The following is a 27289-nucleotide window of genomic DNA, read 5'->3' on the forward strand; positions in this document are numbered from 1 at the left end:
AGAATTTTCTCTCTTTTTTTCTCGGAAAATTCAGGTCAACCGTTCTAGGCCCAAACTTGTAATTTCTCAAAAAGCAGGCTAAGGCATTAAATCACCCTTTAGGCTTTAGTCCACTCTAATTAAAAAAAAAAAAAAAAAATCGAAAATGATGTGCTCTCCTAAGCAACTCTAATTAATTAATTTAATTAACTAATTATCGCATATTAGAAAAATTAAAGCAACGCCCCTTTATGCTTGTTCATGAACTGGATTTAATCAAGTTTCGAGTCCGTCTCTACACTTTTCTCTACAGAGAGAGAGGAGAAAAAAAAAAAAAAATTGGAGAGAGAGAGAGAGAGAGAAGCCCTGTGGTAAAGCTAAGGATCTGTCACAAAGACAGATGGTGGTGAGCTATGCTTACACTTCTTTCTGTTCAATTTTTAGATCTATTTCTTTCAGATTCGTTGTTTTTCTGTCTGTTTCTTCGGAGACTTTTTCTCTGAAATTCCTCAATTTTGTGTTTTCTGCCCTTGTGATTTTAGCATCTGTACGAATTCTGGTGTTGATTGCATATCTTCCCTTTTACGGTTCTGCTACTGTGACTTTTTTTTGTCGTGGGTGAGGAAAATTAGTTATCTTGTTGTGGATTTGAACAGGTCTTTCAAGCTCTTGGGATTTTATTGCATTTGTGAGGCTAAAGCGGGTGTTTTGATGCAGAGTATTTGTGAAAAAAAGGGATCTTGGTTTCCATTTTCCTGCATAGCGAATAACTGAAGATTAAGGGTGGAACAACGATTTTTTCTGCAGTGCTTGTGGTATAAAGGTTAGTTTTTTTTTTTCTCCCTCTCCTCTCTCTCTCTCATATATCTTTAGGACTTCATTTTTCCCCGTTTGAGACCTCAAATGCTTAGTTTTGCCATGTCAAGATGAAGCTTTACAATTTGCTCCTGAAAATGCTTAATGGGCTCGTTAATTCCACGTTTGATTTAAAAAAAATTAAGGCCAAAACTTAAGAACAAGTCCAGACATAGGCGGGCGACATGGTAAGCTTCAAAAATCTTTTTAGGGGGTACTTTCTCGAACCAAGTTGGACCCAGAAAAACGTTGTTTATTGTATTTTGTTGTGAGATTCTGCATTTGAATACGATTGTACAATATCCGAAGTTAGATGATTGATCGAATTAGTTTGGTCTTTTTTTTTTCTAAAGTGTTGTTTTGCAAAGTATAGGTAGTTGTTTCTTTTCCTTTTTGTTAAGATTCCTAATTTGAATAAGGGGGCACTTAATAGGAAGGTAATTTGAATTAATAGCAATTTTGGATTTAAAGATCATGTTTAATACCGCCAAAAGATGTTTCTGATAAAGTCTGGTATTTTAGGTGCTTTTGGTCCATGCTGAGTCTTTTCTTTTATACGAATCTTCTTTTCTTGTTTTGCTTTTCCTTATCTGTCTTCTATTCTATCTCCTTTTTTATCTTGGTTATTAAGCATAGATGCAAAAATTTAAAACAAGGTTTGGTTGATTTGCAGTTGTGCACCTGTGATGTGGTTTGCAGTCATTCATTGACTCAAGTGTAAATTTCTTTTATGCAACCATATTAAAGGATATATTCAGTTAGGCCTGCGAGAGTAGTGGAGCAAATGTCATTCCGTAGTATAGTTCGTGACATGAGGGATGGGTTTGGCAGTTTGTCAAGGCGGAGTTTTGAGCTGAGGCTGCCAGGTCATCACAGAGGGAAATCCCATAGTTCAGTGATTGAGTTGCATGACCAGCCTGTGGTCATCCAGAACAGTTGTTGGGCTAGCCTCCCACCCGAGTTACTGCGTGATGTGATTAAGAGATTGGAGGCAAGTGAGAGTACTTGGCCTGCGCGGAAACATGTTGTCGCCTGTGCTGCTGTATGCAGGTCATGGAGGGAAATGTGCAAGGAAATAGTTGCTAGTCCTGAGTTCTCAGGGAAAATTACCTTTCCAGTTTCCCTGAAGCAGGTAAGATTCTTGTGATCTTTTTCTTACCTCCATGCCATGCTATCATTGTATGAGGTGGTCTCCTTTAAATGTGCAATGTTTAAGGCATGTAGTCAGGTTATATATCTGCAAGGTTACCCACCTGAAGATGCACATATGAGTGTGCTTATTTTATTTCAACGAAGGGTTTGTGCAAAACATAATGAATTTCGCATGGTTTTGTTTTGTTGTTGCTAACAGCCAGGGCACCGGGAGGGAACCATTCAGTGCTTTATTAAGAGAGACAAGTCAAACTTAACTTACCATCTTTTCCTTTGCCTTAGCCCTGGTGAGCTTCTCTCAACATTTGGGTTGATATGATACCAATAACTTCTATATGTCTTGTATTGTCTTGTAATTCCTGGGATCTTATCTGAGAATTGGATAACTTATTGCCCTTTAGTTTTTTTTCCTTGTGAAACCTCAACATTTGACTGCAATAGGGTACTGTACTTCTTGATTACTGCAGAAGTATAGATAACTTTTATGTGACATAATCTATAGCTTTTGAGATTGTTCTCCCAAACAGTGATAATTTTCATTCCTATTTCGAATTTTACTTTCTGGTTGCTTACCTAAGCTAATAGTTGCTTTGTATTTTGTCTGAGCATCTGTGAGATTGATGTGTCTTAGCAGCTTGTCTGTAGTGAGCAATTTCTAGTTATCATCCAAGTGGGATATGCACATGTTCTTGACTCCCTCTCTCACATCCACACTTGCGCATGTACAGTGTTTTTTCTGTTTAGTTGTTGGGTCTACTTTTTATTTTGTATTACTTCGGGGGTTTCCATTATTACAAGTATTACTTAAGGAATTTTCACTATCATATCATACTGTCTGTGAGGTTTTCCATCAAGGGATAAATTGACTTTTTATAACAAGCTTTTTCGAGGGACTTCTGGTATCCTTTTATTGACAATGAAATTGTTGTCCTGATAACAGTATCACTAGGGAAGTGGGTATTTGAATCTCAATGGTTATGAGTCCAAACTCATTCTTTGATTGTCCGGTTGGGCCTTGGTATAGTTTTTGTGGATTGCATTTCTTTAGGAAAACATGATATGGAAGGAATACTATATTGCTACTTCTTTTGCCATAAACTTTACTATTATATTGAGCTAACCAATTTTCAAACTGGATTTATGCTTAGCAATTTGATCAGATGCTGAATCAGTAAACTCTTCCAGCGGTTCCCTAATTTAATTTAAAAAAAAGTTTGTTCTGTTTATCTCGTATTCAATTTAGTTTTATTTCTTGATAGCAGCTCTTAACTGAGCAGTTAGAAGGCAATAAAGTTTCATTTTAATTTGATTCTGCTGCAGAGATGTGCTGCATGATAGTTTCTCCCATCATTTACTTGACTGGTAACTTGACTATCTGTTGACTGATGCCATGCTTTTGCAGCTTTGCTTGTTGAAAATGGCAAGTTTCTACTGTCTGCAAAAAGGACCCGTAGAACCACTTGCACTGAGTATGTAATCTCAATGGATGCGGATAACATATCAAGGTCAAGCAGCACTTATATTGGAAAACTGAGGTAGTTGTCCCGCATTTGATTAGCTGCAATTGCACACAACTTTATCCAACACTTGTCAATACCATCTTGTCCAAAACTGTGGTAACTTCCTTTTATGATAGGGTTGATAACAGATTCTTAGCATAAAAGCAACTTGGAGGTCCCAATGTGGCTCCATCTGTGCTTAGTTGTTTCCTCCAGTTCTAAAATACAGCTGTAACTTGTCTAACATAGCATTGTCTTATAACTCATATTTTGTCATTTCTTTCTTCTACTTTTCTTAAGCAACCATTGCTTTGACATGTAGTTCATCTCTTTGAAGCATGCAAAGAATAATTATGAATGAAATTGTCGCACATATTCATAATCAGTTGGTTTGTTCTCTGGTATGCATATGCAGGAATGTAAAATGTGTGCATGCTATGTTTTAGGATTTTTAATAAGAATCTTAAAGATTGAGTCTGCTGTATTAACTTCCATATTTGGGTCATTGTCAGTGCAAAAGATTTTCTAAGCATGTGTGTTGATGCTGCTTATTTTCTGATATCTTTATAGTTAGTGCTGAGTGGGATATTGGTTTCTAGATCTTAATTCCAACCAATATGAAATGGGCTTGATTTATCAATGTTGTTTTCATAAATTTCTTTGTGCACAGTACTGAAATCTATTTTCCCTTGTTTCAGGTCAAATTTTCTAGGCACCAAATTCATAATTTATGATACGCAGCCTCCTTACAACAATACTCAACTTTCCCCACCTGGCCGGAGTAGAAGGTTCTATTCAAAAAAAGTATCTCCAAAGGTCCCCACTGGAAGCTACAACATTGCTCAGGTCACTTATGAGCTGAATGTGCTTGGCACAAGGGGTCCACGTAGGATGCACTGCACAATGCACTCAATCCCTGCATCGTCCCTTGAGCCCGGTGGTTTTGTCCCGGGCCAACCTGAGCTCCTACCACGCTCCCTTGAAGACTCGTTTAGGAGCATTTCCTTCTCAAAATCAATAGACAATTCAACCGAGTTTAGCAGTGCGAGGTTCTCAGACATTGTTGGGCCTCGAGATGAAGAAGATGAGGGGAAGGAGAGACCACTGGTTCTCCGTAACAAGGCACCAAGATGGCACGAGCAGTTGCAATGTTGGTGCCTCAATTTTCGTGGAAGAGTGACTGTTGCCTCTGTAAAAAATTTTCAACTGATTGCTGCAACGCAACCTGCTGCTGGTGCACCAACACCATCACAGCCACCCCAGTCTGATCATGACAAGATAATTCTGCAATTTGGTAAGGTTGGCAAGGACATGTTTACTATGGATTATCGGTATCCTTTGTCCGCGTTTCAGGCTTTTGCGATCTGCTTGAGCAGCTTTGACACTAAATTGGCATGTGAATAAGGAAGAACGAACACGGCAAGAAGACATAGAACTTTCGGTAGTTACTTAGCCTTTTTCCTTTCTAGGGTTTCATTGGACGTGGGAGAGAGAGTCCCGAGTCGCGGAGGGTATGCAGTCTCTGTGTAAGTTACTACTTTGAAGTGGAAAGTGTAAGATCATACTGGAGAGTACTTTCATTTTCTCACCCTTTTACCTTTGTTTTCCTTGCCTTGGTCTGAATTCAGCAGTTCATTGTGTTTCTGTTCTGCTACTATTAAGTTTTAACTCTGTACCTTCTACAAGAAAAAGTTGAAAAAAAGAAAAGATTCAGTATGGAAAGTGTGATTGACAGAATCTTTAAACATTTGATTCCAGTGGCTGCTATTTAATCTATGGACCGGATCTGAATGATGACGATGACCCCTTGCCTTTATTTTGGTTTAGTCATTTGAGTTTTATCAAATCGATTTACAGGTCTTCTATCAATATTCAGCTGAAAGCAAAAAGACCAAATGCACGTCACTAGATCTTGTTGCTTGAGGCGGCGGTCGAAAAAGAATAGAACCACTACAGTGCCTCAAATATCTCCAACGTCAAACAAGCACAAGGATATCCTCAATAAAGCAAAAATAAGCAATCAGACGATCCGATCAGATCAAAGAAACTAAGGCATATAAGCCTAACTTAAAGCTCCACCAAAAATCAAGAGATATTAATTTAACACGTTTTCTAACTTTTGTCTAAATAATTTTGAAAGTTTCAACTTAAACTCAATTGAATTCAAAAATAATTTTATTTAAATTTATTATATTTTTAAATTTTAATTTCATGACTTTTTAAATTCCCCTAAAAGTCAAAAACTTCAGTTTCTTGATATTTGGATAATTGAAACTTTTGAATTAATTTGGACAAAAATTTTAAAATGAGTTATTTGGATATATTTTCTATAATAACAATTTAAAAATAATGTCAATGGCTAATTATCGAGAAAGTGAACTCGTATCTTAATCAAGAGAAAAAAAGAATAAATTATTTAAAATACGATTGAGAATAGCAATTTGAAAAAAATTGTTTTATTATTTTAGTTTTTTTATAATTAATTTATATTAAAAATAATTTTAATAGTTTTTAAATAATATATTTAAGAAAATAACTTTCTCAACAATAATTTTAATAGCAATACCAAACGGGTCCTATGAAACATAGCATATTGAATGTAAGTAGTGGAGCTTTAAATTATAGTTGGATAAATTAATCATGGCACCTCCCAACTTTGTGAAATTCTCATTTATACCATCCATATATTTCTTAGAAATTTTGTTAAAAATATAATTTTGACCCCTCCAATTTTACAAAATTTATACATATATTCTTATATTTTTCATTATTTTTGTTAAAAATATATATTTAGCCTTTTTAAAATTTAAAAATGTTGTTTTGAATTTTGAAATTTTTTTATTATTTATAATCTATTTAAATTTAATTTTTAATTGACTCTTAAGATTTTTATTCTTTTTTAAGTATTATAGTTATTTGTGGTTTTTTAAAATAAAAAAATTTCTTTAAAACTTTTTTAATATGTAAATTTTTTTATTGTGGTTATTATTTTTAACTCCCTCAATTTAAACGTTTTTAATTCCTGTGTGAATAATCTAGGGGCAGATGGAGGAACTAGACCCTACATGGACCAACCTAAAACCTTGTTTGCTTGAGTTAGTCGATTGAGAATTGAAAATTTCTGTTAGCTAGTGAAGAACGAGTAGTTCAAAAGTACATCAATCTTAATGATACTAATTTCATTTCCAAAAATTAAATAAAAATAAAAATAAAAATTACAATATTATAATTTAAATTTCAATATTAACTCAATAATAAAAAGAGAAAAAAAAAAAAAGATCCCATGATGATTTCTTGACGAGATGGATACCTTAGCAGTGGCTGGCTGGTGCTATTAAGGATAAAGACTAACTATAACAGTTTTATCTATTTTTAAGTATTTGAGTTATAGCTGTATACTTATCTTGTATTTAGTTAATTGTAGATATTAAGGATAAAGACTAACTATAACAGTTTTATCTATTTTTAGTATTTGAGTTATAACTGTATACTTATTTTTAGTATTTGAGTTATAGCTGTATACTTATTTTTAGTATTTGAGTTATAGCTGTTTAGTTAGTTGTAGACTTGTATTATATAAGCTTCTGTAATACGTTCAGTAAATAATACAAAAACCCTTTTCTCTATATGGTATCAGAGCCGCAATCTGCTCTCACGAGTTTTCTGATCCAATTTTCTTAAACTTTAATTAATGGCTTCGTCATCTATTACTGTTATTCAATTAAATGCTCCAACGCATTTTCCTATTAAACTTACTCAGGAGAATTTTCCTGTTTGGAGAAAACAGATCCAATCAACCTTAATTGGTCTTGATTTACTTGATTTTATTGATGGTTCACGGGTTGCACCATCACAATTTCTTTCTGAAAAAGACAAAACAGCCAACCCAGCTTTCGCCTTATGGTTTCGACAAGATCAAATCTTGATCAGTGCTCTTTTAGGAAGTTGTTCCGATACTATTCAACCCTTGATTTCTTCAGCCAATACTGCCAAAGAAGCATGGGATCGGCTTCACCAGAGTTTTGCTAATGTTTCTCGTTCTAGAATTTTGTCCTTAAAGACTAAATTAGCACAGAACTCTAAGGGAACCAAACCGATTGCTGTTTTTCTCAATGAGATGAGGGCTATTGCAGATGAGCTTGCTCTTACCCAGAATCCGGTGAGTGATGATGATTTAATTGTTTATATTATCACGCGATTGGGAGATGATTACAGTCCCATAGTTGCTGCGTTAAAAGTTCGTGAAACCCCAGTAACCTTTTCTGATCTCTTTGAAAAACTTACTGATCATGAACGATCCTTACAAGAAAAAGATTCCACAACTGTTTCAGCTACATCACAAGTGATTGCTACTGTCAATTACACTCAACGTTCTAGAGGGCGTTCACAAAATCAGAATAGCAATTATAATCGATCTTCACAAAACTACAATTATTCTGGAAATCGACGTGGTGGTCGTGGTTCTTACTCTGGTGGTCGAGGTCGAGGTTCTTATCGACCTGATGTGGTATGTCAATTTTGTGAATATACTGGGCATACTACTGCTGAATGTCGCAAATTGGCTCGCTTTCTTAAGGAGAATAATATGTCCTTGAAGACTGATACCTCTCATTCTTTAGCACCGATACCTGCAGTTAATGTTACTTCTGCTATGGCTGCTTCTTCTCCACAACAATGGTTGTTTGATAGCGGAGCTTCTCATCATGTTGTGTCGAATCCAGCTTCTTTGCAAAGCTATTCTGACTATGGAGGTCCTGAGGAAGTACAACTTGGTGATGGTAAAACGCTTGCTGTATCACATACTGGTTTTGTGCAAATTCCTGCTTACTCTAAGAATTTATCATTGCCTAATGTGTTATGTGTGCCTAATCTGCGCAAGAATTTGATTTCAATTGCTAAGTTATGTCGCACTAATCATGTTTCTGTGGAATTTTTTCCATCTTATTTTGTTGTGAAGGATCTGTACACGGGGGCGTCTCTGCTACGGGGAGAGAACATTGATGATATCTACTGTGCAAGTTTTTCCAGAGTTAATTCTCAATGTCCTCAGCTGAATGTTACTACTCGGTGTCTGTCTTTGCTTTCTGAATGGCATCACAAGCTTGGTCATCCCAACAATAAAGTCTTTTTGTTAGTACTTCGAAATATTGGTCTTCAGTCTATGTCTAACTATGTTTCTAGTTTTCATTGTACTTCCTGCTCTATGAGCAAGAGTCATAAATTACCGTTTTCTGAGAATTCTCTTGTTAGTAATAAGCCTTTGCAACTTGTTTATTCCGATGTTTGGGGTCCTACACAAAAATCTATTGATGGCTATGAGTATTACGTTACATTTATTGATCACTATTCTAAGTATGTTTGGCTATATCCCATGAAGAAGAAATCTGATACTCATGATTTGTTTATTCACTTTCAGAAATTGGTTGAAAATTATTTTCACACTAAAATTGTTTCTGTGTTCACTGATAATGGTGGGGAGTATCAAAAGCTTAAGCATCATTTTTTGTCTTGTGGTATTTCACATTATACAACACCTCCACATACGCCAGAGCATAATGGTACTGCTGAACGTCGTCATCGCTCAATAGTTGAAACAGGTCTTGCTATGTTACAATTTTCGTCTTTACCTTCTAATTATTGGTCTCATGCTTTCCAGGCTGCTGTTTATTTGCTCAATCGGTTGCCTTCGTCCGCTATTTCATTTCAAACACCTTTCTCTAGATTGTTTGGTATGTCTCATAATTTTAAGAGATTGAAATCTTTTGGTTGTCTTTGTTTTCCATGGCTAAGGCCATATAATAATTCTAAACTTCAGTGTCGTTCATTGCCTTGTATTTTTCTTGGATATTCTCCAACTCAATCTGCATACAAATGTTACGATCCAAAGGCTAATCGTTTGTATTTGTCTCGTCATGTTCAATTTGTTGAGCATATTTTTCCATCTGAAACTTGCACTAGTTCTCATCAATTTACAGATTATTTTCGAGATGCTTCTTGTACAGGTTCGGCACAACAACAAAATTCATCACCTGTTGCACCAACTGCAGTTGCTTCGGTTCCATTGGCAATTTCTGTTCCAAGTGATTCTGATTTGTTGGTTTCGAGTACTGGTTCAGAATCTATTACAACATTATCAGCAGAATCTGATCAATCTGCCATGCCATTAATTAGTACTGAGACTCAACAAGTTGAACCTTTGATGACTGAATCTTCTACTGCTGATTTAGATTTGCCACTACCGATTGTTTCACAAGACTCAGTTCCAGCTCCTGTACAACGGCAGCAGCGACAAAGGAAGCCTAACTCAAAGTATTTTAATTCTTCTTTTGTTAATCTTACAACTAAATATCCTTTACAGGATACACTCGAGCCAAGAACAGTTAAACAAGCTCTGGCAAGTTCACTTTGGCGACAGGCGATGGATTCAGAGTACAATGCTCTTTTGCAAAATAAAACTTGGGAGCTGGTTCCGAGAGACAAACATCATCTTATTAGTTGCAAATGGGTGTTTCGGATTAAGCGTAAACCGGATGGTACTATTGATAAGTACAAGGCACGTTTGGTTGCCAAAGGATTTCTTCAGGAACCTGGGCGTGATTATTTTGATACATTTAGTCCAGTTACAAAACCGGTCACAATTCGGGTAGTTCTTACTCTTGCAATTTCTAAAGGATGGCAGTTAAGGCAATTGGATGTAAATAATGCCTTTTTACATGGCACACTTTATGAAGATGTCTACATGCAGCAACCTCCAGGATATGTGCAACCTGAGTTTTCTGATTATGTTTGCAAATTGAAGAAGTCTCTTTATGGTTTGAAACAGGCTCCACGAGCTTGGTATCTTGAACTTACTTCTTTTTTGCTCAAACTTGGTTTTCGCAAATCAAATGCTGATGCGTCCTTGTTTATTTTTTCCTCCAATGGGATTACTGCATATTTTCTAGTATATGTTGATGATATTGTACTTACAGGTAATAACAATCATTTTCTGAATACCTGTGTACAGAAGCTATCTGCTCAGTTCTCTATCAAAGATTTGGGAATATTAAATCATTTTTTGGGGGTTGAAGTAATTTCTACAGCTGCAGGATTATTTCTTTCGCAACATCGACATATTGCTAATTTGTTAGACCGATTTGATATGGCTGGAGCTAAAGAGGTGAATACTCCTATGTCTACAGGAGACAAGCTGATCTTAAATGATGGTTCTAGTTCGACTGATTCCACCGTATATCGCCAAATTGTTGGATCTCTTCAATATTTGGCAATTACGCGTCCTGATGTTTCTTTTGCAGTGAATCGGCTGTCACAGTTTATGCATGCACCGACGCAAACTCATCTTCAAGCACTGAAACGTGTTTTGCGATATCTCAAAGGAACCATACATTATGGCTTATTTCTCAATCGAAATTCCACTCATACTCTGTCTGCCTTCTCTGATTCTGATTGGGGCGGTGTCCTTGATAATGGGCGGTCTACAACTGCTTATGTTCTATATCTTGGTTCTAATATTATCTCTTGGAAATCTAGTCGGCAAAAGACTGTCTCACGATCTTCTACAGAGGCTGAGTACAAAGCCTTAGCCAATGCTGCAGCAGAGGTATTTTGGGTTCAAAGTTTATTACAAGATTTGGGAGCACCAATATCACAACCACCAGTCCTTCATTGTGATAATCTTGGTGCGACTTACTTCTGCGCCAATCCAATCTATCATACTAGGATGAAGCATCTTGCACTGGATTACCATTTTGTTCGCGAGAAAATTAATGCTGGACAGTTAAGGGTTCTTCACATAAGTTCAAAAGATCAAGTTGCTGATGTGCTTACAAAGGCTTTGGGAAGAACTCAGTTTTGTTACTTTAGAACCAAGATTGGAGTCTCCAATGGCGCCTCAATCTTGCGGGGGCGTATTAAGGATAAAGACTAACTATAACAGTTTTATCTATTTTTAAGTATTTGAGTTATAGCTGTATACTTATCTTGTATTTAGTTAATTGTAGATATTAAGGATAAAGACTAACTATAACAGTTTTATCTATTTTTAGTATTTGAGTTATAACTGTATACTTATTTTTAGTATTTGAGTTATAGCTGTATACTTATGTTTAGTATTTGAGTTATAGCTGTTTAGTTAGTTGTAGACTTGTATTATATAAGCTTCTGTAATACGTTCAGTATATAATACAAAAACCCTTTTCTCTATAGGTGCAGTCATCATCAGCTAGCCATGGGAGAGATGACGAAGAAAATTGACAGATTCTGAGAAGTGAGCACTTTCTTTATCTATTATATCTGCTTCAGTTTTCTAGCCCAACTGCCAATGGCTGCTGCACTTTATCCTTACGGGGGAATCTGTGGATGAGCCCTCGCCGTAGCCCGTCGTCATTCACTTCTTCTGAGCAAGACATGGGATGAGCTCTCTCTCTCTCTCACCACAGATACAGTTAGGCATCAATATCTATCCAACAGTAGATTTATAATTTAGTCCTGAGTATTACCATTATTAATAAACCAGTTCTTATAGTTTTAAAAATCTATTAAAACGTTCTTTTTTTTTCATCAACAAAATAATCATTTCGTCTATTTTTACCTTTAAAAATATAGAAAAAGACTAAATTACCCCATTATTTTCCTCCTCCTCCTCCTCCTCCTCCTCCTCCTCCTTCTTTTTCTTTTGAGGAGGAGAAAGAGAAAAGAAAAGATAGGGACTATTTCGTTGACAAAAAGAAATGATAAGGATATTTTAGTAAATGTGAAAAAAGATAGGGACTATTTTGTTGACAAACAGAAACGATAATGCCGTTTTAATAGATTTATAAAAATATAGGGAGGGACAATTTTGTTGATGGAAAGAAATGATGAAAAAGGACTATTTCGTTGATGGAAAGAAACGATAAGGACGTTTTAATAGATATGAGAAAAGATATGAACTATTTTATTAACGAAAATAAAAGATAAGGACGTTTAATAGATGTGGAAAAAGATAAAAATGTTTTAATAGATTTTTAAAAATGTAAGTACTAACTTGTTAATAATAACAATATCTAAGGACTAAATAAAAGATTTTATTTGAGAGTAAAATTGGATTTTAAAATTTTTTTTCTCTCCTTCTTTATCTAATTTTAACGGAAAAGAGGACGGAAGAACTATTTCGTTGACGGAAAGAAAACATAAGGAAGTTTTAATAGGTTTCTAAAAATACAGGAACTGACTTGTTAATAATGACAATACCCAGGAACTAAATTATAAATATCTCTATTGTTATTTATATATATATATATATATATATATATATATATATATATTATCTTTTTAATATTTATTAATTATTAAAATTTTTGTATATAATAAAATTTATTTTTAGTAATAAAAAATAAGTTTATATATACTATTATTAATAATTAAATTGTGATAAAAAAATAAAATATAAGTTTTTTTTAAAAATGGTGGCAGAACAAGATTTAGATTAATTACTATTGATATATAATAATTAAATTAGTTATAATCTCTATTTTAATAGGATAAAAATGTTTATAAATCTCAAATAACTTACAAACACATGGTGCTTACAAGCTAATTTTCACAAATTACACTAAATACTCTCTAAGTTGTAATATGTTCTAATCTCGGATCAGTCTATTCGGGTTTTACAAGTCCGGGTGCTTACCGTTGGTTTGGGCCCGTCTTTCTTTCAGAACATGGATTTTAAATTTGAGCTTCCATATTCATATTTTCTTGAGCAAGTTTGGTTTGTGACGCTTGAGTTTGAAGCCCAAATGTGGTTGTAATTGGATCTCTCTTAGGATCAAATTCCCTCAAACAAGGGCATTTCTGTCACTTCACTATCCTTATATAAACTAAACCGGAGCACGAAGAGTCCACTAACCCTAAGCTTACCATACACTGAATGTCTCTCTCTTGATTGAAGCACATTCTCGCCGGTCGCCGGTTCCCGGTTCATTTTCTTCTTCACTTCTAAGCTTGTCGTTGATGGATCTGAGCCTTGTTTTCTGTTTTTGAATTTTTTTTGGCTGCGTGTTTGCCCGATGATGCACATCACAAACGTGTTGAGCGGTTGCGAATGGTCGTTTGAGTTCTCGGGAGCCTTCACTCATCACCACATTCGCCCCCTCCACCACCACCACCTCCACCTCCTTCGCTATCTCTTCTCCACACACACACACACACACACACACACAGAGAAGCGTTGTAGTGGTCTGTGAAGGCTTTTGATGGACGCCATTTGCTCTAAAACCGTAGATGATTAGTTTAAAGCTATGAGATCTGAGGGCTTTTATCTAAATATTCCATTTTTAAGAGAAACCAAATTATGCATTCTGCCTGATCAGTTTTTTTGAGAGAAAACCCTTGTCTGCACTTTGCCTGAAACAGTGAATATGTTTGACATGGGTCATATTGGCTTTGCATGTGTGCTTTTTTGTGTCTTTGGGTCTGATGGAGTTAAGATATTTGCTTCTGCACATTGAATAGATATTTTCTCTTTTCTTGTATTGATTGACACGGATTTTCCATTAGTTAAATAGTGGGTGTTTCGTATTTGTGTTGAATTATTTTGAATGATGATAAATGCACTGGGCTCTGTTTTATTGATGGAAATGCAAGCCTAGAAAGCTTTATCTAACGCCCTTCTCTTTATTTTGATTCAGTTGCTATTTTGATTGAGAGTTTTAGAAGAATTGGTGATGCATCTACTTGTGGAATACAATGTCCAGGAATTTGTACTAGTAAACTTAATAAACAAAATTTATACAATTAAATTCTAATTGAATATTTTCAGTAATGAATTTTTATGCACAAAATTTTCCTGCTAACCTGACTTTCTGCCCAATGATGACAATGAAAATTTACTGAAATGGTTGCCAGTGTGTTCACTGGGAGCTGTTTTTGCCATCTTTACCTTACTATCAGCACTACTATATTCTCTTTCACTTATTTACTCTCTCTCTCTCTCTCTCTCTCTCTCTCTCTCTCTCTCTCTCTCTCTCTATATATATATATATATATATATATATATATATATATATATATATATATATATATATATATATATATATCTAAGGATTGATGTTGTGGGAACACTCTCAGTGTAAGCCACTCAGGTTCGTCCTTGATGACCTGCAATATCTATGATATCTGAGGGCATTTTTAGATTTTTTGCATCAGTATGGTTCCAGATTTTATCTATTCTTTATCTCATCAAATGGATAGACCTCATAAAACAGTTAGGCGCCGTTTGTTTGATATTTGGACTGGGGGAAAATGTTTTCGGTGTAAAATATTTTCCAACAATATAATTTATTTTTTATTGTTTAATTTTTGGAATTTATTTTTATTTTTTAATTTTAATTTTAATTTTAAAAATAAAATATATTAACAAATTTAAACTTTAAGATACTAAAGATGAAGAGATTTTCTCTAAAATCGCTTAATATTTAAATTTTTTTGAGTCCATCAAATATCTGAAAATATTTTCCAAAAATATTTTTTGAAAAACAAACAGAGCCTCATTATATAATTAATAATTATTATATTTGATCCGTCCACCATAACTTGCATTTGAAAAAGTTGAGAGTTTTGCATTTTTTTAATTGATTTAATTATTTTTCTCTAACATATTTTATGTAGATATTTTTCTTTTGCTGAATGAATGGAGCTGATTCTTGGAGATGTAGCTTTTTCTTTAGTCATTTTTACTTGTGTGCTTTATGCTATTGATTTTAACTAATTATTCCTGTTTGAAGCCACAGATTTTGTTTTCTTAGTTGTGCATGATAAACAGCTCAATGATGAGAACTCATTATACAGAGTGGTGACATTGTTTTTCAGTGTGAGCCTCCTTTATCTCTTACTGCCCACTTATCATTTGGTTGGATCTAATTCAGCTTCTCCTTCTTCTTCTTCTTCATGTCTTATTATTATTATTATTATTATTGTTATTGGTGGTGGTGGCGGTGGTGTTGGTGGTGTTACCATTATCATTTGAGAATCAAGTAGGCTTTAACTGAAAAACAAAGTCTTCACCAACTATGAATTGTTAGAGCTATGAGATCTGAGAGCTTAACATCTTACAATAACACGTTGGTCAATACTTTAAATGCAAATGCCAATGAAGGTTGTGCCGCACAAAGTCAATTTACATGTTTCCCATCGTTAGCTTCCTTTTTTTTTTTTTTTTTTAATTCCTTTATTTTCTGTCAAGTTTGTGCTGGCTTTGATGTTAAATTGTTTTGCCCTTCATTGTTTGTTGTCAATTGCGTATGTTAGAAATAATACCACCAAAGTGTATTATGCACAATAATGGACAAATCAACCTATTTGAGTGGTTGCATTTTTCTTTCTTCATTGGTCTCTCACCACTACCTGTATGTGTTTGTGTGTTTTTGTTGTAATGCCAGGGTCTATTTCTGTTGAATCTATGAGAGCTCAGGGTCTATTTCTGAATTTAGCTCTGGTCCTTGGTGATTATTATTGAAACATGGGTGGTATTATACAGGATATTGTGCTAGCATTCGGGATGTGATTTGAAATCATGCAATTGCATGTTTAGGCTTCATATTTTGAAGCACTTGCTGAAGAATCCAGTTTTTCCATATTTCAGTTAATTTTTTTGTCCTGCAGGTGTCACGTTTTAATTCACGTTAGATGTCAAACTTTTGCATAATTTTTAATTATGAAGGTCTCATCACTTGGTTCCTAGGTTTTTCATTGTTGAAGTTCTGTTTTCCATGACAATTTCGGTTGAAATTTAGAAGTTGCAAGATTTTGAGCTTTTTGAGGTTGGGTTGTGGAGTATTGATGTGTTGGAGTTCATGCCACAACCTTACTCTTATGATTGGGGATTATGGCTAATTAACAATGGTTTACTTTATGGCTAATTTGATTATTCAATTTTAATGTATTTCCTAAAGCACTTTCAACTTTAATTGAAATATCATTAATCTCTCTTTGACTTGCTGTTGTACGTTTCTAGGTTAATTCAATTACAATGTTATTTCTCTTTTTATAACTCAATTTTATCTTTTCTAACTAACCATTGTCTAAGTCTGGAAAGAACAATTATCCTATCCAAGGAGACAGGAAAGCCACGCAAAGTAAAAGTAGAGAAAATAAGCTCTCCCTCAGAAATCTAGAAAAAAGAAATGAATCTTCATTTTAGATTGTCATTTCGTATAAAATTCTCTGTATGAAATAGCTTATTCGAAGTACTTATTTTATTATACAATATTATTATTTTTTAAATCTAAACTTCCAATTAAAATTTTAAATTTAGAATTTAATTAGCTTTATTTTAATAATTATGTGTAAAATATATCCAATTATTAATTATAATACTATATTATTATTATTATTAAAAATATTAATAATACTCTATTCATCCCATAAATATAAATATATTTACTTTTTTTCATATAGATTTAGAAAACATAGTTTATGGAAATAAATTTATATTATTTTTAATATATATTAAAAAGGGTTAAATTCGGTAGTTAACTAAATAAATTACTCCATTTCAAGAAAAAACTAAATAAATTACTATACAAAACAATTATTTATAATTTGAGACAAAATAAACCTGATTTAATTGTTTTTTAAACTTTTTTCACTTGTTGAGCTAGTCAACTGAGGACTTTAGAGGCGTTGGTCAAAAGCATGTTGTAATTTTGTGGGGGGGCAATGGAAACAGAGTTATAAGCTCTTGGCTTTTGAATTTGGTTCATATCTTGTCTTAATTCTCTGTCAAATTTTGAATTAATTGATTTGGTCTGCTTCACGTCTTTTCGTATTTCTCTGTCAAAGATTGAATTATTTGATTTGACTGATAACACCAACTGAAGTTATGTTCCTAACAGAAAACAAAAGAAATCAGCAATTTATTCATATGGTACCGATAAATTTGTTAATTTATTTTTTAATTTTGAAAAATACTGAGATTTTAAAAATATATTAATTAATTAATTAATAAATTTTTTAAAATTGAATAATCAACAAAAAATTTTCTATATTAAAAAAATTAAATAATAAATTTTTTTATTTTATATTTATACTAACTTTTATATTATAATTCACTAGTATTTCAATAATTTATCATTTATTATTTAAATGAAAATATACTATCAGTTTTCTTCCTCATATATTATTTGTTTCCCGAAATCCAGCAGCCACCATAGTTTGTTTTTTGACCAGGAATTTGAAGTATCAGATGTAAGAATCCAAAATTTATAGTGCTGATTTTGTAAGCTAATTTGATTCTAGATGTAATGCTTTGAAGGATTCATTTCTTTTTCAAGGGTCAGAGCCATGAAGAAGGAAGGGCTCTTGGATTGATTTGAATGTTCTTATTACATTGACCAAGGCAAGTGGCTGCCTAGAAATATTTATGACTTTTATTAAGCTTTCTCACAATGGCTGCTGAACTTTTCTTTTCTTTTTTTTGCCCTTTTTTGGGAGTTGTTTCTTCTTTTTCACACTTACTCCATCTTCTATTTCCCTTGGAAAAAGAACAAAAAAAGAATCTGAAAAATTTTCCAGTTCATGCCTTGGATACTAGGAAACTGACCTGGCATATGGAGATCATCCAGCTGGGATTTTTTTTTAATAGATTTACTTAGCCTTGATCAAGTCTACTCAGAATTTCTCTAATATAACTTTGATGTAGTTATTACCGAACTAAATCCTGCCATGTTTGTGGACCTATGCATTGTGCATCCGGATGAACATTTCAAAGTGAAGGTCAAGATCAAGGACTTGGCAAGAATAGACGGATGATGGGTCAGTACTGCAGTTTATCTCTTGGTAGAGGAGGGTTCATGGGTTTTGGTTGGTGGTGATTGGTGGGGGACCAGAAATTAGGGTCCCATTGTAGTTGATGAGATAGATGATTGAGTTGAGTCTAGTGGCTAACTCCTTTGCTGTTTCTTCAATAATTAATAACCCAAACCAACCCATCTCCTATTTGCACCTCATGTTTCATAACCAAACAATACCCACCTCCCAATTTGGATTCCTTATTTTATTGCTCAGCAAAATTTTGGATATATTTTCACAGTTTTGGGAGCAAAAAGGGTCAATTTGACAATGAAATCTGAAGTTCAATCACACAATCAATTCAATTCTTTTATAATACCCATATTTTTTTTATATCAATTTTACTTTTGAACATATATTAAAAGATATAATTTTTTTAATTATATATATTTTAAAATATTAAATTTTATTAAATACTAATAAATAATTTGAGATATTTATTAAAAATAAAATTAAATTAAATAGAGTTGTAATAAATAATTTATTTATTATTATAGCATAAAAAATAAAATAAATAATAATTTTAAAATAATAAAAAAATTATGAAATGAAAGAAATATTATATATATATATATATATATAAATTTGTGGGCATAAGAGTAAAAAAAACATCTAAATCAAATAAAAAATGAGATAAAAGTAGGCTACCAAACAAATATACTTAATAATTTTAATGTAATTAATTGTAACTGAATTACATATTAAATTAATTGGTCAATTATAAAATAAAGTTATTTAATTTAAGAGAATTTCTTTATAAACATGTTCATTAAATATGAAAATTATAATATTCAATAGTATATTTATTATATAAAAATATATATTAGTTAAGTTTTAATTAATAAATTGAATCATATTATAAAGAATATAATATGAAAAAATTATTTTTTAATTTTAAAAAATATATTTAAATATTTTTTATATTTTTAAAAATTTATAATTAATCTATTCATTAATTTTAAGTATTCAGTATTAAATAAAAATTTATAATATTTCAATATAAAAATACTAATTAATAAATTTTTTTTAAAAAATTCAACAATATTTTTAATATATTTTTTAAAATCAAAACATTAATTATTAATAAATTTTTTTATAATATAAAAATTAAATAAGAAATATTTAACGATTAAAATTAATAAAAAAAAATTTATAATATATTTTTTAAATTAAAAAGATTAATTAAAATTTTTTTTATGTTATTAAAATTAAATAGTAGTTTTTCCAATTATAAAACTTAAGCATGCGACTGGAACCGGTAGACTAAAATTCATATTGGTCCATTCATTGTAGAGGAATCTATATGCCAAATCAGTGATAAAATAATTTGACATGACTCATGCACACAAGCCGACCCTACAGTCTGCAGCCACTGTCCAATAATCCAAATATATTATACATGCATTTTATATAAATTTTTTCTTATCAGAAAATATATCATGCAAAAAAAAATTTAATGACAAATTTTAAATTAAAATATAATTTTTTTTATTTTAAATAAAAAATAATAAAAAATTAATTAAATTAAATTTTTTAAAAAAATTTTGATTTTAAAAGGATGGTTTATGAAATATGTAATACATGAATTGAAGCTAAAACAAAACTCTGACATAATATAGCTTTGTTCTAAACGGATCTCTTTTTGAATCAAGTAGGTCTAATTAATTTGTTCATAGACTGAAATTTAAATTTAAAATTTTATAATTTTAAAGATTACTCTAATATTTAATGAGTTAAAATTTATGTGTAACATTGATATAGAATATGTCAAAAATAATTGAAAATTACATCCAAATTTATATATTTTCTTGGAATCAAATAATTCACTTTAAATTTATGATTTAATTGGTGTGAAATATGGTAATTTTCATACGCTATTGACAGTGCCGTTACATCCTATATAAGAAAATTTTGAAAATTTTAATACTCGTCATTAAAACTCGCTCCATGCTAAATAGAATGAATTTTAATATAAAATTATTATTAGTCAATATAATCCCGTAGATCCTGTTATACGAATAGTCATGAAAATATCAACTGATTAGTTGATGAGATATCTTATCAAATAACTAATTATATCATATTATTATATTTAATTTTATTTTTTACCGTATAAAAGTTAATGATTTTAAAGATAAATTTATATAATTTTCTTATACAATTACTCTTAAATTTTATATTAGTTTTATTTTCTAATTTATTCATTTAAGTATTAGTGTGGCTCATGTAGTGCTTACCATCTCATTTTATGTTCTCTTTCTTATAAATTTAATTAATCATAATATAATTTTATTTTTCGATTGTATCGTGACGTCATAAATAAAATATAATTATTAATAAAAAAATATAAAATATCATATAATTTTACTTATTTTTATTTATATAATTTAATTTTTATTAAATTAACTGCGTGTGATATAATTTGCCTATCAATATTTTTAATAATATACAAAATTAATATATTATTTTAACTTAAATTAAATAATAAATCTTAAAAGGGAAGTCGATAAAACCAAAATACACTTTTCCCATACTAAGAATCCATGTGAGACCTCCTCTGTTTTGTTAAAACTTACATAGGCCAAGATGATCAAGTACTATTATTTTATATATGTGTATATCCTCAATGAGAATATGCCTCAACAAGAACACCACATATCAGATTTTGTCTGTGAAAAATTGAGGCTTTTATTAAAAAAATAATTTAAAAAGAATAATGGAATATTTATGTTCTTATTTTTTTTTCAAGTTTTTTTTTTGTTTTTTAATGATATTATATTTTTTTTTATAAAAAATTGCTGCTATTAAGTGTGAACATTCGGTCGGTTCGGTTTAAAATCGAACCGAACCGAATAAACCGAAAATTGAAATTTTAGTGTTTATAAAAACCGGACCGAACCGATTTTAATTAGAAACCGAATCGAACCGAACCGATCTGATTCGGTTTGATTCGGTTCGGTTTGATCAATTTTGATTTTTAATATTTTTTTTTATTTTTTACACTTTCTTTTTAATATTTTAAATTTTAATTAAAATATTTTAACCTTAATATGATTTAATTTCTCTATATTATTAAAAAAATATATTATTATCACTAATCGGTTCGGTTCGGTTTTTTCGGATTTTTTTATCAAAATCGAATTGAACCGAAATAACTGAAATTTCTAAAATTAAAAATCGAACCAAATCGAAATATATAAAAAATCGAACTAAATTTTTAAATCAATTCGATTCGATCAATTTTTTCAATTTGAATCGAATACTACCCACTCTACTTGCTATAATTATAGAAGAGAATAACTACAACGATAAATGAGAATTGTTAATTTGTATTTTCTATCACTTTTTAAAAATTATTATTTAGCATTCAAGTTGAAGCAGAGGTGGGGTCATGCTGATGTGGCAATGGGGTGTTCATTAATTAGATTAATGCATAATTAATTGTATAAATAATTAATTAAAGATAAACAAGGGAGTTATGCATGCACGACGGTGTCCTCATTTTCTTATTGTTGGTGAGAGTTCAAGTCTCTCTCTCTCTCTTCAATTTTCAAGCTTATCAACTTTAGAAATCTCATTATTTATAAAAATATTTTATAAAAATATTTTCTAATTATTTATGGTCTTATTAATTAATTTTATTTGATATGATATGTACATTTCAAGTACTTTCATTATCAAACTTTAGATGTCGATTCCAAGGAAAGAATCTCTAAAAGGGCAAAAGAGATATCTCCAGTTTTGCTTAACTTCTTTTTATATTTTTTCTATTAAAGTATTATTATTTATGAATTAAATTTAGAAGGGCAGGATCATGAATTAGATTAAATATTGAATAATAAGAATTGAAAGGGGTGAAATGATTAAATTAAAAAGTTAAGTTATGCTTGCATTAGACGCCTCTCAACAACTGCAAGACGTATTTAACACACCCCCAAATTTAAGTTATATTTTTTTATTAATTTATTACAAAATGAGATAATTAAAATATAAAGAAAAATAAATTAATGTAAAAGTAATTATAGTATTTAGTATAAATTAAAATTGAAAAAATTAATTAGTAGTTTATTGTTTTTTTAGTCGAAAGGGTTAATTTAGACAAAAAGAAATTAAAATAATTAATTGAACTTTTTAAATAAATACACGTGAAATTGAATATATTAAAAATATATGAGCCTTTGGTTCTCACCTATCAATATATGAAAATGATACTGAAAAATATTAAAATTAAAAATTATATTAAAAAAAGGTGACAGGCCGATCACATTCCCCAAAGAAGGGGCAGTTTCGTAAATCTGAGCAAAAAATACACGTCACGCTCTAACAATATCTAGAAGTAATGCGAGAAGAGAGTCGAGACAGCGAGCGGCGAGCGAGCGCGAGTATCCAGAGAGCGAATCCAACTACTTCTCCGGACCAAGTCCCCCTCTTCACTTTACGCGCCAACGAAGACCCAGCTACACGCCCCACGTGTACACCACCCACTATAATATTTGTATGACAGTTTCTTCTCCATTCTCACTCCTCCAGCTCCACGCGTCCCATTTCTCACAGATCGGTAACGTTAACAAACCACCTGGCGAAAAGCCCCCACCTCTCTCTGTTCATGGATAAGGACAAATTATTCCCATCTAACGGTCATTACTTCCCTCATTTTAAGCGATCCGGCGGCTAATATTGAACTGAAACCTTTGACGTGGTAATACCTGTTCGAAAAATTTGAAAATAATTTCAATGCGGGATAACTTCTCTTTTACTAATAAAAAATATATTTAATAAAATAAAATTTTATGAAGGTTTTTAATTATTTTATATTTTTGAGAGAAAATTTATTATTATTATTAACAATTATTTCAATAAATCACTAAATTGTAGTTTAAATATTAATATAAATAGAATATAAAAAAGATGGACAAGTTCATTAATAATATTTTAATTTTTCTAATTATCTTCTCTTTTAAGACCTTTCTCTTTCCGACCCACCATAAACGCGGTCCAAAAATCACCAATAAAATGCCCTTCACCTCCCTTTAGGGTTTCGCAGACATTTCTCGAATTCTTCTTCTTCTTCTTCTTCTTCTTCATAATCATCGTCACTGCTTCAAACTTTCATTACGCATGACTTGGCGGCTTAATTAGGGTTTCTTCATCTTCAATTTGGACTTAATTGAATACGCTGTAATCCGCATTTTCGTCCGTGATTAGGTTTTTCTTCTCGTGGGAGAATGCCTGCCACGGATTATCAGGGATTATCAGCGTCGATTAGCCGTTCAATTTTGAGTCTCCGCCGTGACCAGATTCATTCCATGGAACCGACGCATGAGGCCTCCGGTCACGACCTGGAACTCGAAGCTTTTCAAAGGCAGGTCGCGGACCGGTTCCTGGATCTATCTTCGGTCGGGTCGGATGATTTGCTTTCGCTATCTTGGATCCGGAAGCTGCTCGATTCTTTCCTATGTTGTCAGGAGGAGTTTAGAGTTATTCTGTTTAATAACAGATCACAAGTTTATAAGGCGCCTTTGGATCGGTTGATCAACGACTTCTTTGAGCGGAGTGTGAAGGCTTTGGATCTTTGTAATGCGATTCGAGATGGGATTGAACAGATCAGAGAGTGGAAGAAACTAATTGAGATTGTTCTCTGTGCTTTGGACAATCGTAGAATTCTTGGGGAAGGGCAGTTCCGTCGTGCCAAAAAGGCGTTGATTGATTTGGCCCTTTCAATGCTTGATGAGAGGGAATCTACTGCGGCTCTTGCTCACCGGAACCGCTCCTTTGGCCGCCAAAACGCTGCGTCTTCTAGAGATCATCGGAATTTTGGCCATTTTAGATCGTTATCGTGGAGCGTGTCGCGGTCTTGGTCCGCCGCCAGGCAGCTCCAGGCGATTGGGAATAATTTAGCGGCGCCCAAAGCTAATGAAATTGTTGCTACTAATGGAATTGCCGTGGCTGTTTATACCATGAACTCAATTTTGCTGTTTGTAATGTGGGCTCTGGTGGCGGCAATACCTTGCCAGGACAGGGGGTTGCAAGTGCATTTCTCGATTCCTAGACAATTCTCCTGGGCTGTGCCGATATTGTCATTACATGAGAGGGTGCTGGAGGAGTCAAGAAAGCGTGATAGGAGGAATGCGTGCGGGTTGTTAAGGGAGATTTATCAGATGGACAAGTGTACTAAAGCGTTGGCTGAAATGGCTGATTCTGTTCAGTTCCCTTTGACAGAGGAAAAAGAGGCAGAGGTGAGGCTAAGAGTGCAAGAATTGGGAAAGGTCTGTGAGGTGATAAAGGAGGCGTTAGACCCATTGGAAAGACAAGTAAGAGATGTGTTTCACAGGATTGTTCATAGCCGAACTGAAGGGCTTGACTCTTTGGGTAGAGTGAACCACAACGATTGATATCATTGCTTGTAAGGATTGGACGGAATGTTTTTCGGTGCTAAACAAGAGACACACACAGGATGTTTTGAGGCGTGCTCTCAAAATAAAAGGGTAAGGAAGCTAAAATAATTTTAAAAAAAAGTCGTGTATTTATCAACAAATATATTGTGTAAAGGAAATGTAGGATATGGAAATTCAGACTCATGTGGTCCATGTTGCTGATCTCCAGCTTTTCATTGCGACTGTATAATCAAATCCCAGTAAATTTAATATTGTTATTGTAGCTGACTCTGAGTTATTGATTTTCGCTTCTTTCCTTTTTGTTTTGTTAATGGTATACATACTTTTGTTTTGTGTATTGAAAGAGAGGAGATGGTTAGTATTCTATTGTTACATTTTGGTTTTCAATGTAATAGCAAGTGAATGACATAGTGTTCCATGTTTGTTAACGTCTGAAAAATGTGATGATTGAAAGTTGCTATAACCAGAAACTGGGTTTGCATTATTAAATTTGATCAGTCGTTTGGTGAGCTTGAATGTGGTCAGTTCTCTCTCTCTCTCCCCTCCTCCTTCACCTCCTCCCCTCCCCCCCCCTAAAAAAAAGGGGGGAAAAATTTCATTGGTCTTACAAAATCAAAGACTATGTTTTATACAATGTTGTAATTTTCAACCATCTCATTTATAGGTAATTGCCTAAACTAGTTATGCAGCTGCTTCATGCTGAACTCTTGGAGGATCACTTAACCGGGTAATGCTGCGTCCATAAAGGCCTTGGAAAGTGCAAGGCATTTGCCTAGGTTCTCGGTGGATATTCATATCCTATCTTACCTTAGTTGTTTCACTGGATGAGGACAGAATCTTGTTTGTCTCCACTATTCTCTCTATACTTAATTTTCACTGTTCCAATAGCATTTTTCCGTTCCTTTTTGCATGTTAGCAGTAAAGAGATCATTTTCAGTCTTTCCTTGAAACTTCATAAATTGATTCTGATCTCTAATAAATTACTGCAGGAATTGGAATTTCTGCATGTGTCATCTCAAATCTGGCGCTTACATATTACATTCAAAGCTCTAGCTTTTCCTATTTAGAGAAGTTCATTTGACTTTGATTTGCAGGCGTATAGGAATGAATGTCATCTCAGGCTCATCATATTTATTTTTTATGCAAGTATTACAAAAATGGTCGAAATTCTATGTATAATATCTTTGAGCTGTATTGTACAACATCTCTGTTGACTTTTATTCAGTCTCTTTTGATGTCCCTCAAAGTTGCATTTAGAATAGAATTTCTGTAGTTATTGCAATCTAGAATAGAAATTATAATTGGTCATGGGGCACATTTTTTGAATTACTTTTTCAAGCTTCATTTTCTTGACAAAGACGTATTACAGTTCAAATGCCGTTGAATCTTATTCTGTTGGGAAAAAGATCACACCAATGAAGTTCTCAGGGATTTCTGCATGCTTGATTTTGGGTGAAATGTATGCCTGAAGCAACATTCTTCTGTTTACTTCAGCTTGTAGTGGAAAAATGACATATATAACTTCAACGATCTCCATCAAATTATTACTCTCTTGACCGTCTAGAAGCCTAGCCATATATTTTTTTAGTATTGAATGGATTTTTTGCTTTTATCACCAGGGAGAATACATTATTGTAATAGTTGGAATTTTGGACTGAGATGTCCGTTCAATAGACTTATGTTATAGATGGTTTCATTGGAAAGATTTCATTGGAAGGATGTATTATAGACGCAATAAGCCTACAGTAGTAGGGGATTCACCCACTGATTAAGCTCTCGAAGGAAATAGGAAATGGCAATTATCATGGCAATCACTTTTAATTCAGGGGCAATAACTTTTAATTCAGGATTCTACTATGCTGTCTCGCAATTACTCTAATTATTTTAATTGCAATTAGTGGGTAATTACATGCTAATTATTCTAATTGCAATTAGTGGGTAATTACATGCTAATTATTCTAATTGCAATTAGTGGGTAATTATAAAGAGATAATTTACATCAATAAGCAAGTAATATTTCAAACACATAATCTTAAAAGTAGACTCAATCTCTTTTAATAGGTCTCGAGATTCAAGGGCTCCCTCAGAAGTGCTCTACATTTTATTATAATTTCTCTTATATAAAGTGATAATTTACATCAATAAAGCAAGCAATATTTCAAACACATGATCTCAAAAGTCAGACTCTGTCTCTCTTAATAGGTTTCGAGATTCAAGGGCTCCATCAGAAGTGCTCTACATTTCAACAACTACAGGTTCATCAAGAAGAAGTCGAAATAGAAACAAGAGGCTGACTCTTGAAGAAGACTTTGTGGTTCATCGACCAGTGACACGATTCTTACTCAAGAACACAACAACTTGGTATCGGAGCCGGGTGTCATGGGAGATCTTATAAGAAATGAACTAAAATCTCTTATCTAAGAGATCCAGTCTCAAAATGAAGCTCAAGTGGCATTGGTGGAATCACACTTGGAGACTCAATTTCAAAATTTATCTCGTTAAATACAGGAAATTCTGGGCAGCTTTAGTATCAGCGGAGGCAAAGAACCTGAAATGGGAATGAGTAGCAGTATTCCCTCGATT

General features: G+C 32.7%; 2 protein-coding genes and 1 non-coding gene across 6 annotated transcripts; all 3 read left to right on the plus strand.

The window, feature by feature from the left end:
* Positions 1-228: 228 nt before the first annotated feature.
* On the plus strand, positions 229-5201 carry LOC110609183 (tubby-like F-box protein 8). 4 transcript variants are annotated; one of them, XM_021748590.2, is made up of 7 exons: positions 236-385; positions 522-597; positions 697-802; positions 1508-1966; positions 2186-2273; positions 3389-3521; positions 4184-5201. In XM_021748590.2, exons 4-7 carry the CDS (start codon positions 1619-1621, stop codon positions 4887-4889), a joined length of 1275 nt encoding a protein of 424 aa, XP_021604282.1. In that variant the 5' UTR covers positions 236-385; positions 522-597; positions 697-802; positions 1508-1618; the 3' UTR covers positions 4890-5201. The 4 variants fall into 4 exon arrangements, with proteins under 4 accessions (XP_021604283.1, XP_021604284.1, XP_021604282.1 ...); XM_021748591.2 differs by lacking the exon at positions 522-597 and having other exon boundaries at positions 229-385; positions 636-802; XM_021748592.2 differs by lacking the exon at positions 522-597 and having other exon boundaries at positions 230-385.
* Positions 5202-14058: 8857 nt separating this feature from the next.
* Positions 14059-14130, plus strand: LOC122723165. The gene has a single exon (XR_006350104.1). It is a non-coding gene; the product is annotated as a small nucleolar RNA snoR118 (small nucleolar RNA).
* A 9156-nt stretch (positions 14131-23286) lies between these two features.
* Positions 23287-24968, plus strand: LOC110609477 (protein ROH1). Its single transcript, XM_021749067.2, has one exon. The coding sequence runs from the start codon at positions 23537-23539 to the stop codon at positions 24701-24703; it is 1167 nt and encodes a 388-aa protein (XP_021604759.1). The 5' UTR covers positions 23287-23536; the 3' UTR covers positions 24704-24968.
* Positions 24969-27289: the final 2321 nt, after the last annotated feature.

Source organism: Manihot esculenta, chromosome 2 (assembly GCF_001659605.2).
Source record: "Manihot esculenta cultivar AM560-2 chromosome 2, M.esculenta_v8, whole genome shotgun sequence".
In the NCBI taxonomy this organism is placed as follows: Eukaryota; Viridiplantae; Streptophyta; class Magnoliopsida; order Malpighiales; family Euphorbiaceae; genus Manihot; species Manihot esculenta.